General features: G+C 42.6%; 3 protein-coding genes across 4 annotated transcripts in view; all 3 read left to right on the top strand.

Moving 5' to 3' along the window:
- Positions 1–1,022: 1,022 nt before the first annotated feature.
- Positions 1,023–4,448, top strand: LOC135367861 (6-phosphogluconolactonase-like). Of its 2 annotated transcripts, none has more exons than XM_064600965.1 (5): positions 1,023–1,108; positions 3,026–3,226; positions 3,461–3,597; positions 3,704–3,844; positions 4,231–4,448. In XM_064600965.1, the coding sequence occupies exons 1-5, from the start codon at positions 1,063–1,065 to the stop codon at positions 4,345–4,347; spliced, it is 642 nt and encodes a 213-aa protein (XP_064457035.1). In that variant the 5' UTR covers positions 1,023–1,062; the 3' UTR covers positions 4,348–4,448. The 2 variants fall into 2 exon arrangements, with proteins under 2 accessions (XP_064457035.1, XP_064457034.1); XM_064600964.1 differs by lacking the exon at positions 1,023–1,108 and adding an exon at positions 1,366–1,623.
- A 799-nt stretch (positions 4,449–5,247) lies between these two features.
- Positions 5,248–13,019, top strand: LOC135368546 (glycosaminoglycan xylosylkinase-like). The gene is made up of 8 exons (XM_064601922.1): positions 5,248–5,497; positions 6,821–7,236; positions 9,305–9,391; positions 9,930–10,039; positions 10,103–10,274; positions 10,431–10,619; positions 10,752–10,811; positions 11,674–13,019. Exons 1-8 carry the CDS (start codon positions 5,393–5,395, stop codon positions 11,876–11,878), a joined length of 1,344 nt encoding a protein of 447 aa, XP_064457992.1. The 5' UTR covers positions 5,248–5,392; the 3' UTR covers positions 11,879–13,019.
- Positions 13,020–14,802: 1,783 nt separating this feature from the next.
- The window catches only part of LOC135368545 (cadherin-87A-like), a 137,850-nt gene continuing 136,841 nt past the window's right edge, over positions 14,803–15,811 (top strand). The window contains exon 1 of the mRNA XM_064601919.1: positions 14,803–14,949. The gene's annotated coding sequence lies outside the window, so the exon portion shown is untranslated. The remainder of the gene's footprint in view (positions 14,950–15,811) is intronic.

Here is a 15,811-nt window from a genome sequence, read left to right as displayed (position 1 = left end):
GTCGCTAATGTTGGGGTTATCACAGGGGTGATACCATTTCTATGCAAATGTGCTGAAAGAAGTGTGCTCAAGATTGCGGTACGCGCTGGGCATACAGTACTGCACCGTGCATCAACTGGGTTCCGAAATGAGCACTGGATATTGATGTGAGGAATGTGCCACCTTTTGTTGAACAACTGGCTGTCGCATTGCACATGGACGTGTGAATAAAAATGGCATCTATGTAATAGGCAATAAGAGCAAACAATGTTTTTCATAAGCATACTGCAAATGGGTGCAAAGTTGTCTTTCCCCACCAGCGATGATGTCACTTAAGTGATATGCTCAAGCTACTGTATCTTAAATACTTTTAGGAGTAACTTGGTATCTTACAAAGACTTTTAAAAAACAGTAGGAGTACTTGACAACGGTCCAACAGCTCGAAAACGGCGGAGTACCCTAGCGATGTCCCCACGTGCGGTATAGGGACGCGGGAACGACAAAGTCCGAACGCCGGAAAATTTTCAAGTCCCCCACGCGTAGGTCGGCATTCTTCGAAAAATTCATTCAACACATATGATCAGTTGTGCTGACACCCCATGACATCACATCAAAACCCATCATATATCAACTCATCTTTCGACATTGACATAACTCATCATTCAACATCAGAGCCCATCACATCATAACCCATATCATTCAACCGCAGAGCTCATCACATCATAACTCATCATTCAACATCACAGCCCATCACATCATCCATTATTCGACATCACAGCAATTTACGTTTTTAACAATGGCCTATGCGCATGCGTATGACCTTGAGGCGCAGGAGAAGATTATCTCCATCTCCACTAGATGGCGCACCATAATATTTCACTATTCTCATTTCGCGAAAAGATAAGCACGCATCTGCATGCGGCACAAAACTTGATTATCCTGCAGTCACCAAATGCCATAAAATGCACAGACGCCCACGGAACTTTTTTTTTAATTAAAAGGACACCGCACTACATGCAGGCTGCAGCAGCTGCAGCATCAGTGTAAAGGTATCGGTGAAGCAAAGTGTCGAAACATACGAACATGAGCAAAAGTCTCGCACTTCGCATCTTTTTCGGAGTGACGTCAGGTGTGACGAACTTCATTTCGTTGGGACGCTTAGTTATCGGCTACCTATCGGTAGCGGCGGTAGACCGTCACGTGATTTAGAGTGGATTAGATTATGTAGTCCCGTTATAGTCCCGTAGTCCCGTTAACAATGTTGCGATTGGCACCCGCTTGAGGGCAGTTACAAAAATGGCGGGTTTGTGCGTCAACGATTACGTAACATTTACCGGGTATGCTATTGGAGGGATTGGAGACGAGAGCAACAGGTGACCTCAACGTTTCCGGCTTTGTGGGTTTCCGCTTTCCGTCAGCCGGCAAAACAAATCCGAAATCCGCAAATCTCTGCACGTATGCTCTTTTTTCTTTTTAACGGCAAAGGAACTTCCCTGTTACGCTGAACAGTGCATAGAAGCATGGTGCGGAAAGTAGTTGTTGCTGACGACAAGAAAGATTTACTTGCCCGTCTACAACAATTCATCCAAGATGTTGCGGACAACCTACCGTCAAGCGAAACCTATGTCAAAGTTGGCCTTTCGGGTAAGCCAGTATAATGTGTGGTGACACACCATTTGTCATTAATTCCGAACAAGCGGCGCTAGCGGCATGACCAAGTGGCTACATATTCCACCTTGCCGACACGCAAATAGGAAGATAACATCTGAGAAAACTACTCAACGAAGTAATCACGACGTGCCAAGTACCAATAGAATGGAAGAAGGCACACATCGCTATGACCTACAAAGACCAAGGCTCAATTATTGAGTTCAATAATTACCGTCCGACGCCGTAACATCAGCAATCTATAGGGCATTTGCAAGGGTAATTGGGAACAGACTAGAAAAACAAGTAGAGCAAAGGGGTATTTTCGGGGAAATGAAAAATGGGTTCAGGAAGGAGCGCAGACTGGAGGACAATATATTTATTCTTACACAGATATTGGACATGATGAAATGGCAAAATGAAAAGTTTGTGCCTAGCATTTCTGGATATTAGGAAGGCTTATGACTCAGTAATACATGGCATACTGTGGAATATACTAAAAAACTACAATGTTAACCATGACCTCACAAGAATTATTCAAGCTGTATATCACGGCATCACTGCATCAGCTCACGAGGTCTCTCATGAAATAAGGTTGTACGCGAATGACTTCGTCTTGTTTGTCCGAGTATTCTGTCAAGACCATCAGATCGCTCTTAGTGAGTCGCTCATAAAGTTTTGTGAGTGGTGCAAGACATGGCAGTTGGATACCAACTTCTCAAAATGTGCAGTAGTACCATTTACTAACAAGAACAACCAACTTGTCTTTCCGCACAATGTTAATGGAAACTTGCTAAACCGCGTTAACGGTTACAAATACTTGGGGGTTAACTTTTCTTCTAACTTAAAATGGAATGAACATATAAGTCGTATGTCCGCTAAGGCTCTTCAGAAACTCTTCAGAAAATGGAGTTGAAAGAAGGACACGTCTACTACTGCAACTAATTAACAACACAAGGGAAGCGAAGCGAATGATATCCGGCATGTCCGCACATTTAAAGTTGGACCCTCGTTCCAAGGGGGCCCACCAGGGGTGCCCCTACACTCCATCCTTCCATCAGCTGACACATATTATGTATTCTACTCCTTTAGGATATGTGCCCCGGGATTCAGTCTTACCACGAGCCGCTGTGCTGTTTGATATGGCAGGTATTTGTGCCTCGCCTACAAACCAACAAACAAAATTGCGTGTCAGGTTTCTTCGCGCTCTGGCCTTGGGTGTTGTTTCGTTCCGGTCGACTTTTCGTGCGCGGAGGGTATTATGGTTAACAGAGTATCCCCGTGTGTCGCTCGCCTCTCCCATTTCATCTCCTTGTATGACATTTTCTATTACCCTTTCATAACTGCTCTTGCGTCATAATGCTGACGCTGAAATAGTTTGTGACTTCTGATATTGCAGGTGGCAGTATGGTCAACATGCTCAGCAGTGTGCTTCCTGCTGTAAAGACAGATTGGATGAAGTGGAGGTTTTTCTTCTGTGATGAGAGACTTGTTCCATTTAGCAGCAAAGACAGTACATTTGGATGCTACAAGACAGAGCTGATTCCAAAGCTTGGGCTCACGGAGGACCAGTTTATCACGATCAATCCAATACTTACAGGTTACGTTTATCAACACTTTATATCATGTTCCTCGTGTTTTATTGAAACTGAAAAAGCTGACAAACATGCTGACAAACCATTACCTTTCCCTTATTACGACCACTTGCCATTGTCTCTTCCACATTTCAAACCTGGTGATGGCCAACGAGCAGGTGTTAAGCAATTTTTCAGGAGAAAGTAATACAGAGTTACACGGCAGTGAACGTGAACATCATCGTCAACACTTTATGCAGGTTCCGATGCTGCTAAAGATTATGCGGACAAAATGTCCGTATACTTTAAGGAACTACCAGTGTTTGACTTGCTGCTCCTCGGAATGGGTCCAGATGGGCACACCTGTTCCCTGTTTCCTGGCCATGCACTCCTTACTGTAAGGATAGCAGTCAGTGGCGTTAAGACAGTGCCATCTGCAACATGACCTGTTACTGCAGGGAGCTGCAGTACCCATTAAGTTTGCTATTATATCTCTTTTTTAGGTAAATGACAAGTGGGTAGCAGAAATAGTGGACTCTCCAAAGCCGCCGCCGTGTCGTATAACGTTAACACTGCCTGTTATAAACAATGCAAGGCTCGCATTATTTCCCATTAGTGGAATTGAAAAGGCCCCCACTGTCTTGGTGAGTAGGGTGCTGGTACATTTTCACTATTGGATTAATTCGTAATTAAAAAGGGGGAAAGGGAGTGTTACGATTGGAGTTACAACTCATTTTCATGTATTTGTGCCGGTGACACTAGATGGTAATTTCTTGTGATGTTGTTGGCATTCGTTAATTGTCGATTGACCTTGAAGGACTGATCAGAAAGAAATGTCTTTTCAGAACAAATAGATAAATGCCCACAGATATGTAAGGGCCACACTTCTGTAGAGTATGAATATAGTAAAGTCGTGCAGCCGTTACGTTTTGGTGGCCCTGCTCTATGAACTAGAACCTATGTCTAGTCAGTAGTGTGCTTACATATTTAGTACTGTTAGTTTTTTTTTAAATAATGGTTTTGCTTTTAGAAAGTGCTGCATCCCGATGCAGAAGACAAGCCACTTCCAGCAGCACTTGTGCAACCATCAAAGGGTGATGTTGTCTGGCTTCTTGACAGTGATGCTGCGAAAATGCTTCCAAAATAATACTTGTACAGATGCCTCATGAGCACCTACAACATACAAGATTGTTCATCTTTGCCGGAAATGTTTCTGAATAAAAGTGTAACGTCAACACATGCAACAAATTGTAATGAGGCTAAAATCTGACTTCCTCCATGGGGTGAGGGGGCTTATTTTCCAACACCACACATAAACTGGAAAACAATGGTCGAAATCTCCCCCCAGACGTGAGCAGTCCTTCAGTGCTTCAGCGAATCTCCACAGCCTTTTTCAAATACTGTACTACAACAGATGATTATTTGTCTGGTGTGTCACACGCTATATCTGTGTTTCTCCTCCGTATCCTATCATATACAAACCTTCTGTCTATTGGGAGAGGGAGACGGGTGCTTGGGGAAGGTGCGGTCAGCCCACCGAGTGATGACGTCATGAAACTGTAGGGTGTGCATAGGAAGGAAAGGGACTGGTGTTGCCAAACATTTGGAGTATGTGTGTGGGTGTGGACTGGGGGCGGTCATTTATCCAGACTTCTCGCTCCCCCCAAATATTTGGCGACAGCCCCCTAACTTTTTTTTTACTTGTGCACTCCCTACAAGGGGGCCCCTCGCTATTTCAGCTTTGGACACATGTAGGTAATGATACGTTGATATGACGTAACTGTAATAATGACCCCTGTGCTTTTTGGATAATCCACCGGTGGGGGGGATGGGCCGGGTCGGCAGCCTTCTTTGGGAAGCTCCCTGCACGACGTTTTGGTTACGGTACGGTGCTTCGCATCCTCCTCGGATAGTATTCTACGAACTTCATCCTACTAAATGGAGTGTTCGTCAACAAAAAAATTTTTCTTGTATAAAAGCGAGTCACCGAAAATGGTAATCTTCACTGAATATTTTCCGACGTTCTGACGTACCGATTGCAGGCGGCGCTGTTGCAGTTTTGGCGGTTTCGGTTTCCGAAGTACGCTGGAGCTGGTACTGTCTGAAGTTTTTTGTGACCGATTTTAATGATGATTTTTGTTTTGTGTTTTTTATTGGCTCATAGGGCTTCATAATATACGTACAGAGTCAGTATGAAGCTTATAACAAAGGCATTTCTCATCTTTGCTGTGTGTTTTGTTGCGCTAGTTGTGATGGCAGTGCACTTCACGAACTTCCAACATGAACACATGCAGAAGGTATTTGTCATTTTCTCTTGACCACAGAGAGCTATAGTGCACAATATCTTGCGTATATTCACGAGCAATAAAGAGAAAGGTTGCTCCCACTGTTGGCAGTTTAAGTAGCGATGTAACGTATATGAAATTGACTATATTTCAGTGCCGATGGGTCAACAGGCTAGTTGTCCACTGCCGAACTTGATTTGCTATAAAAATGGGTGGTGTTGACAGTTGCTTCAGAAATTGTGGATGCAAAACTAGTGTTACTTACGTGCTTACTTACACGTTGCTTCTCTAAATGTTCACTTAGAATGCCCTATATTTTTATAAACTTTATTCAGATGCATCGCTATTCAAGTGGTTCGGCACGTACAGATAGCAAATTAACATGTCATACATAAAGGAGGGCGATGTATGGACACATCGCCGACATCCTTTGCACAGTAATGATCAGTGATGGCCACTAACTACTTCTACAGTAGTTTAACTATAACTACTAACTACTTTGTGATTGAGTAGTTTAACTACTAGTTCAACTACTTTTCAGGGGAGTAGTTAAAACTACTTTTTAACTACTGCAATGTAGTTTAACTACATCTATAACTACTTAACGTTGTCCACCAACACCAATCCCTTGTAGTGTTCTTGGACAGCTAAATATGGATCACAAGCAATAATAAACTTTGGCTCAAGCCATTGCTACGATCGTCAAATACAAAGCTTGCGGCGGGATTCTTTCTGTGCCTACGCGATAAACTAAGTTGCAGAATTATTTCACAGCAAATGAGGCTTCACTAGACAAACATTAAAAGTGAAGATTTAGTACACATGCACGACACAATTGCTCTGCACCTCCGTTCTCATCAAACAAGTAGCTCAAGGTAAAAGTCGGAAGCAAAATCCTGCCGTAAAGCTTGCGGCAAAATCGGAAGTAGTTGGCGCCTTCAGTAACCTAACTACTGTAGTTAACTACTTGAAATAGTAGTTTAACTAGTAGTTGCCACTACATTTCTGCAAGTAGTTGATAACTACTTTTTAACTACAATCAGGTAGTTTAACTAGTAGTTTAACTACATGTAGTTAACTACTGGCCATCACTGGTAATGATACCTTTTGTTGTGTTACATGAATTTGCAAAGACGATGTATGGAATCAGTATAGTACACCCAGGATTAGTTGCTATAGGGGGGTCTGGCTTGTTGGTGTTGTGGAAGACCGTTTGGAAGATCGCTTTTCATGAAAGTATTGATCATAATCTCAAATTATCAATGTCGTGTAGTGCTCTGACCTTCCAAAGAGCCCACAGGGCGTAACATCTGCTTCTTGTTTCACTTATTGCAGCCAAAGTCTGTGCTAGTTGTCAAGCCAAACTCAAGAAGAACAGGGCAGTTCCCTGGCGCAAGCAAAAGGCCGCAGAATCTGGTCAACGTTGCGTTGCTTGCGCAACGTTTGATTGATAGAAAGTTGAAAAGCTTGAACTTCACTACATACAGGAATGAAAGACACCGCATGTTGGTCGATGCCCTTGCTACGGACTCAGTTCCACGGAAAGAATTGAACGGAAGTCCGTGGTCTGTTGCTGCAAGATGGGTCACTCCACGTGAAGTGCTTCCGAATTCTGCTCCGGAATTAGGTGCTGTGATGTCTGCTATGTGCAATACACCGTTTATGAAGGCTGATGTTGGCCTTCGCGGTACTCAGCTCAAACTACAGCTGCTGCTTGACGGTGGCCAGTATGCTATTTTCAAGCCCAAGAAGTGAGTGCATTTTATATGGCTATGGTCCATGTAGCCTTCAATACTACAGGTGTGAGGATGACCATACAAGTGAATATATTACTGGGAGCTTGTAGTGTACAGGATCCTGTAATTGAGCTGTAATACGAGGGTGGATCAAATATAAGCGAGTCTTTTATTTCATTTTTTTTAATGTGTAGTAAGAAATTACACCGAGTGTGCATTATTTTCCCGCATTGTCTCCTGATGTAGAAATGCATTTTTCCCAGCAGGTCGGTAGCTTTTTGATCCCCTCTTCATAACAAGAAGTGGGTTATATCCACTGTGTTGTCGTCGAATCGTTGGCCTCCCAGAGCTTCTCTGAGTGGCTCAAACGGGTGAAAGTCACGAGGCTATAAGTCAGGGCTATAGGAAGGGTGTTCCAGTGGCGTCCAGCCCATCTCCCTTAATTTTGCACCTGTGACGGCTGCAGTGTGGGGTCTGGCGTTGTCATGTAGGAGAATCACTTTACGTGTTGGTTGGTCACGCCTTTTGCTGTGATAAGCAAGTTTAACCCAACTCAAAAGTTCACAGTAATATGCAGCGTTGATGGTGCGACGATGGTGCGTGCAAGAAATCAATGTGCTAAATGCCGCACTCGTCCCAGAAAACAGTTGCAAGCGCCTTGCCAGCCGAGAGCCGAGTCTTGGCTTTGACAGGGGCTTTCGATTTCAACCTCGTCACAGCCTTTCACAAATTCCGTATGCCAGGCAAACACACGCGGCCTCGACAGTGTTTGACCCCGAACTGTGCTGTCACTCTGTGCAGAATTTCGGTCGGTTTTACACCCTCACGAGCGAGAAACTTTATAATAATATGTTGCGCAATCGACAGGTGTAACTCTTTCTCAGATATCGTACGACGGACTACTGAAGAAATGTAATGAGACCGGCCGGCTTCTCACGTGACTACTGACCCACCTACCTAGCATGTGCACAAGCGGCAGCGTGCGCCAATTGGCAGAACACGCTCTACAACAAAAGTCTCGTTTATATTTGATCCACCCTCGTATTTGTTTTGCTAGGCAGCGTCTTAACCGCTGCATGGGTGTTTCCAGGATTTTCTCGAAGAGTGTGGGCAAAGCATTCAACCGATAGACACTAGATTAGCGGTTCTCAACCTTTTTGCTCAATGCACCCCCTTTTGCTGTTCATTAAAGCATTACTCCCCACCCCACCTTATATTAACTCCAAAGCAATACGTGCCTATAAATTAGAGGTATTTTATTGATTCTTCAGAGTTTCTTGCAACTGGTGTTTGTGGTGAGAGATCTTACCGCTAGATAGCCCTTCCGGTACTGTGTGCAGCCAGGAGCCATTATGACATCCTGTCGAGGTGTTCCTGGCAAGAGAGATGTCTTGTTAATGGAATACACACATATCATTCACAGGACATCTCCCCGCGCCAGGAACGCCTCGATAGTCTATGAATAATGCTGCGCAAGGGCCGATTGGAGGCAGACAGCCGACTAGACTGCTTCAATACTTGCGCCCTCTTTGCAAAGAGGGCGCAAGTAGTACAAGTATCGAGGCACCCTACAGATGGATGGATGGACGGATACTGTGGCTTTTCCCCTTGGAGCAGGTGGTAGCTTGCGCCACCTAGCCTAGAATTGACACATTACTGAGATTGAAGTTAATTCAGATGATCAGAACTATTCACACTGCCAGTGTTTGCATTGGAAACAACTGCATTATTCCCATGCCACCAAACATTTAGTCGGTCCTTTGTATTTTTTACAGCTGGCGCCACATTGGCGCCATCTATTGAATATGTAGGTAACCATTTTTGGTGCCGTCAGGGCCACAGAGCATGCGCAGAAGCGTTGTGAAAATGTCCGCTTCCCACAGCGGGGTGGGAGGGCAACACCTCGCTCGGTACACCCATGCTTCAGAAGCATTTATCCTGTTCCCTCTGTTTTTTCGTTTGGGAGACTGTAATAATTTGGGGTATTCCTAAACTTCGCATTGTCTCCATTGTACACATTCACGTTTGACCATAACCACTTGTACTCTTGTGAACCAACTCTATACCACTGCGGTTGCTGCAGGTACGAGCGGCATCAGGTTATTGAAGGTTCCCCTTTTGCTGGAGCAGATCGGCACAATGGAGAAATCGCTGCTTTCCATCTCAGCAGGTGACAAACCAAGCCTCCTGTGGCAACTGTCTAGCTTTTCAATCTTTTCAACAATAGTATCTGCATGTTTATGTGGCAGTTCCTCAGGATGTTATTGATACCTTTCACTGTGTTAATGTAGGTGTTGAGATCCCTTTTGGAAATATCCCAAATAAAGCCGGATTTGATACTCGCTCAAGAAAGAGGAAAAATTTATTTTTGCTGAATGGTAGCTTATACGTTTGTCACAGAGCTAGGTAAAACAAAGTGTGATCAGCAAGCTCCTGTGATCAATATAAAAGAGATGCAGCCTGCTAGAGTGAAAGGTAGCAGATAACTGAATGAGTGACTGAGACAAACAAAGAAAAACATTTTGTATATCATGCTTCATTTTACTGAGCTCCTTGATGATGCTAAGAATAAAATTGAATGCTTGAACTGCAGAATGTTTGACATTTTGACGAGGGCCACAAGGAAAGTGAAATCAGTATGCAAACAGACAATTCTGCCTCTGCTTTGCTCTTGTGCTTTTTTCATGTGTACTGCGCTATATTCGTAGACTTCTTGCTCTGCGAAGAACTCCTATAGCCGTTGGGAGGAAATTAAATTTGCAGAGAGAGATCTTACCTGTAGCAACTCAAGTTTTAGCAGAAACGTTCTTCAAGCAGGGTGAGTGCGTTCGGTGCAGAAATGTTTTGGACATAATTGTAATGTTATTTCTTCTTGCTGTAGGGAACAAGACTTGCTTCTATGGGCGATGCCATTATTGCTCACCAAAGTATGCTGCTTGTGCTGAGGGTGGAGAAATGGAAGGAGTTCTTATCCTTTGGCTTCCTAGACGTTACATATTAAAGTTGCATCGCAGTCCATGGCAGAGGACATATAAGAAAGGCACTCTAGCTGTGTAAGGCTACATGTTTTCTTCTTGTACCGTGTGTCACACGTAAAGTACTGTGTCTATTTTATCGAACCTTTGGAAGAGTTGATCCGGTACTGTAGCTTTGATCACAGTGTGCTTCACACAGTGCAGCGTTCTGGAAATCACAATATAACTTTTCAGGTGGGAACTGGATCTCAACTACTGCAGCGTCGTTCGAGAGTCTGACATCTACAAGAATGGTTCTAGGCTTTTGGATCTAGTAGATGCCGCTGTATTTGATTATCTGATTGGGAATGCAGATCGACACCACTACGAAACATTTGCTGAGTACCCGGGATCCATGGTACTTCTACTAGATAATGGGAAAAGGTAATTTGTTGTTGATATTGTTCACCTGCAGGCCCCAAGTTTATAAAGCATTCTCTTCAAAATGTTTCATAGTAATCCCACTTTGTAAGTTGTATGACTTGTCATATGTACTATTACCATTCTTTCTTCTAGCTTTGGAAATCCACATTGGGATGAGTTGACTATATTGGCTCCACTGTATCAATGCTGCAGGTAAGTACGCAAACCTGCTGTTGTGTTTCCTCTGCACGAGGATGTTTTCGGCATGCAGTACATATACCAGCTATAACGACATGGCTTCTAGTCATATTGGCTGCATGATGTACTTGATAACCTAACTATAATTTGGGGTATACAAAGATGTGTGACATCAATGCAAGATGTGCATACATTCACAAAATTTGGTGCCCAAGTTTTCACATTCATGTTCTAAAGGGTTATTCAATAAGGCTGTCTTCAGCCCCAATGACGGACTGGATGTGGCTTTGAAAATGGCTGCACCCCCTTATTAAGTGGTCCCAACTGATGGAAAGTCCACGATACGAGTCTTCAACGAGTCCTTCGTATTAAGGTGCTGCCAGTTAGTCTCCCGCTTAAAGACCACGGAGATGTAATAGTCCAGAGGACGCAAATCTCAAGAAGCCAGGAGGCCGCATGTTGTGTTGGGGGTCATACTATTATAAAAATGCTCAGTCAGCCACATTTCAACTTGCAAAGCACAATATTTTCCCTAAGATATACAAATAAGAGATAACAAATCAATAATACTGCCAGAAACAAATATGGTTCCTATTACGCTCAAGAACTTCTATCTTCTCCAGTGTATTGTAAATTCATTTTTGAGTTTATTGGTACGCAATCTGAAACAGCAATATCTGCGGCATTCTCGGTTGTTGGTGTACATGCTTCTCTCTAAGTAAACCCTTCAAAGACAAATAAAATCTGTGCAGCCCTGCACACATGGAATTCTGTAGTACTGTGCTGGACAAAAGTTTACATGAAGAAATGACTCACCAGTTCGACCAGACAAGTTAGGCGAGATTAAGTGGTTTATTCAATAAATTTTTCCTTCTAGAATAAGAAAATCGACCTTTATGAGGCTGAAGATGTTTGTGAATGTCCTAGGCACATCACTGAACCAACTTCTGTCTACTGACCCTCTATTTCCTATTCTCACGCAACCACATTTGGAGGCATTGGACAGGCGCCTCAAGACTGTGATTGCTGCAGTTCATGTGTGCATTGACAAACATGGTCATAGTGTGTTCGCCTCATCGTAGCATGCCAGATTTGTGCGAAACAACCTGATCAACACTGACTAGCAAGAAAGGGGGGCGGGAGGGTTAGGGGGTCCAGCCCCTCCCCCAAATTGTACCTTTGGTAGTGCATTTGGGAGAAGGAAACGAGGGGGAAATCCTCCTCCCCATGTAAGGCCCCCACAGAACCCCAGTGGCAGTGTCCAGGACACGTGTGATTTCTTTTAGAAAGTCCCCCGTTCAGTCCCATACTTGCGTCACCAAAAAGCTCAGTGTGCAACGAGCTCTGGAGCAACTAGTATTTTATAGTTTTATGAATTTACATGTTGTGTATGTACAATCATTAAGTAGTGGATACCTTTTCTATTTTTGAGACGGGTTGTGGCAGTTTTCCACAGGTTATGTTGGACACATGTAAAAGAAGGTCACTTGCATCAGTGTGAATCAATGTGTTTTACTGCAGAAGGGGGTAATAAACACGTAGAAACTTGTGAATCGCGGCACCGCGAATAGCCGTATGCTGAAACCTGGCTATGACATCTTGCCAGGCATGTCCGCCAGTGAGCCTATTGCGGAAGAAGTAATGTGCTTAGGAAAGCCAATAGAAATGGTCAAGGCTCTGATGTTTGTGCAAGTCATTGCATCACGCTAAATATGACACGTAACAAATAGTGATTTTTTTATGTATTCATAAAAATTTTTTTTCATTAGTACTCTGGCGTACAGTACAGTGCTGGCATGATGCAATGAACAACTTCTGTCAACGTGTCACAACCCCTTTAAGTCTTCGTGGCACTAGTCATTATTATGTTACACACATTTTAATGTGTCTGGTCTGCAGATTATGCTGTGTTGTGTTTGACGATGTACACAGTGACTAGTCTCAGGGTAAGTGGTACGGTATTATGTATTTAAACTTAGGATTTGATGTAGTATAATTCAGGGCCTTTTTTTTGTCTTCACCTATTTTCTATCGTTTTTTTTTACTTTATACTTAATACAATGTGACCAGTGGCTTATGGACTGAGACCTTTTCCTCTTGTCATTCCACTAATCGTGCCATTTACAATTTTGCTGCCAAATTGTTAGAGGTCTACATGATGTCTATGTTCCACGTGACCTTTTATAGCACTTACCTGTGCCATTAAAAATTTATCTGCAATAATGTTGGAAAGTCTTCATTTGTGTCACACGTTACATTGCTAAATGATGTCATAAGAGAAAAGATAAAAGTTTGTAGTGTTAGTGTTATTTTTATATGCAAAGGTGCTGTCAACTCTATTATGCAAAGTCTGAAAAAAAAAAAGGGTATGTTAGCCACAGGCTTGCCTGTGTTTATGTATTTTACTGCCCACTTCTGCAGTGGGAACCTGGAAACAAACCCGGTAGACAGGAAAGGAAAGAACCAGTTTTCACTTTACATGGTCCCTCCATTTTTCTATATGTTAGTGAACATATCGCCATAGATTTATGGTTCCATATTCATAATTTACTGCAAAAAATAATAAAGTTTGGAGGGTACTGTGAAATGTGATCGTTATCCCAACATCTGGAATAACGGAAACGGTGCGACGGAAAAACGTTTTTAGATAAAATAGTGCGTTAATTGAGTGGGTAAATATGTTGTATAGTAATTAGGTTGTTCTTTGTAAAAAAAATAAATAAATAAGCATTTATTTTTATTTTCTGGACATATGAAACACTGTATGAAACGGCGACTTAAACGTGAATGAAAAAATAAATGAAATGTAAGAAGAAGGAAAAAAAAGAAAAGAACAGGCCCTGGGATATGCAGGGTTTTTTTTTTTTTTTAGACAGATTTTTCATTAAAAAAAACTATAAGGGCTAGAGGCATGCTGTTTTCACTTCTGTCATCTCTGGGCTGGCGGACGTTCTTGGCCATATGTTGCTCAACCGTCGAAGGACTAATTACCTAAAAATCGTTAATTAACTTTTTAATTATAAAAGCTACGAAGTTGTTCCAAGGAGAACATCTGTTCCTTTCGGTGGCCTGATATCGCAGCCGTTTTCAGAACAAAAATCCGTTCGTTAGATCGTCCGCCGAAAATTCGTGAATGAACACAATTTTTTTCTTTATTTTGTTCATTGCGCATCTTCGGAGACGCGTCTTTCCTTCACCCCCAATGTGAAAGGGTGACGGAGCCTAATGCGTGGAAGATGCCGCCACAGTGCCGCCTCATGCGTTGAAGGTGAGCTTTAACTTGCGGAAACAAAACAAAACACTTGTATCGGGTGACGCTATCGGAACTGCCCTTATCTTGGGTTGCATTTTCTGTTTTCTTTCAATCTTTGTCCAGGGCACAAGAGGCGACAGTTTGCTTTTTCACCCTCTCACATTGGGGGTGAAGGAAAGACGGGTCTTGGAAGATGCGCAATGAACAAAATAGAGAGAGAGAGAAAAAAAGGTGTTCTTTTTTTTTTTTTTTTTTTTTTGCGGACGATCTACCGAACGGATTTTTGTTCTGAAAACGGCTACGATATCAGGTCACCGAAAGGAACAGATGTTCTCATTGGGACAACTTCGTAGATTTTATAATTAAAAAAGTTAATTAACGATTTTTAGGTAATTAGTCATTCGATGGTTGAGCAACATATGGCCAAGAACGTCCGCCAGTCCAGAGATGATAGAAGTGAAAACAGCATGTCTCTAGCCCTTATAGTTTTTTAATGAAAAATCTGTCTAAAAAAGAAAACACCCTGCATATTCGCAAAAAAAGTATGACAGCAGCGTGCAATCCTTGTGCGCAAGAGAGATTTCGCGTTACACAACCATAACCGCCCTGTGATTTTTTTTCTTCTTTTTTTGGAATTCATTTCGCAGAAGAAAGCTGCAACATTCGTACTTTCGGTTTCATGCTCGCACGTGATCGGTGTCGACGTTTCGTGAACGCAACTGTTTCGTTGAGGAAGGCTGATAAGACATGTCCTACATGACATGCTGTTCATCGGTGGAACACGCGCATGGCTTCCGTGAGGTGGAAAGAAATTGGGTCGCTGTACGTAGACCGTGGAACGAAATAGTCTGTCGCCAGCAGCTGCAACGGCAGCCACTCCTTGAAGCACGAAAAACCCAGGTATCTTCTGCTTCTACCTTTTTCGTTCATGTTTCCTTATTTCCCTGTATTGAGCCATATGGTCGCAAGGGAAGATGCGTTGCACCAGAGGGACGTTGTTCCGTAATACGGGTCAGTGCACGGGTTTATGTCTTTTGAAAAGTGGCGAAAACGTGGAAAAATTAAATGACGCATACAAGTGAAAGAAGATCACCAGAGCTATGCTAGTCCACCATACCTAAGCTCCAAAACGTCCAGAAATCGCAGAGTAGAATAATTGCAGTCGTAACGTGGCCAGTGGTTCATCTTTCGTTAAATGGAGCATGGGTTCCAAAAGGGCTTGAATGAATAGCACAACAATATCAACTGCAGTTCTTAGCTGTAACTCTTGATAAAAGGCTATGGGTGTAGTAATTCAATTGCCAGATTTAATAAGACTTGTTGGTAAGACCGAAGTCGGAAGATTTTTAATGCGTCAGCATGAGGAGTGTCAAAATGGAAAAAAGTTGTATGTATGTGTATGTGTGTGAGATGGTGAAGCCCCACCGAGACAGCGGTATAAGTGGACATGCAAAGGGGATATAAGAGGGTAAATGTAAACGGAGGCAAATCACTTGGAATTGAAGCAGTCGAAGGTAATTAAGAGTAAGAGGTAAGAGTAATTGAAAGTAATTAAAAGCAATTAAAACAAGAAAGTTTAGTGTAAAGGTAATGAATGCTAAGATATATGCAATTAAGAGAAATATTAAATGAAATTAAAGACTACCGAAGGTAACCGCAGGTAATTAAATGTAACTAAAGTTAATTAACGTCAATTAAAGGGGAATTGTGACTAATTAAGGCTAGGAAACTTAATTAAAGGTAATTAAGGGAATTCAAGATT

The sequence above is a fragment of the Ornithodoros turicata genome, chromosome 9 (genome assembly GCF_037126465.1).
Source record: "Ornithodoros turicata isolate Travis chromosome 9, ASM3712646v1, whole genome shotgun sequence".
NCBI lineage: Eukaryota > Metazoa > Arthropoda > Arachnida > Ixodida > Argasidae > Ornithodoros > Ornithodoros turicata.
Note: the sequence above shows the minus strand (reverse complement) of the source record. Positions and strands in the feature narration are given on the sequence as shown.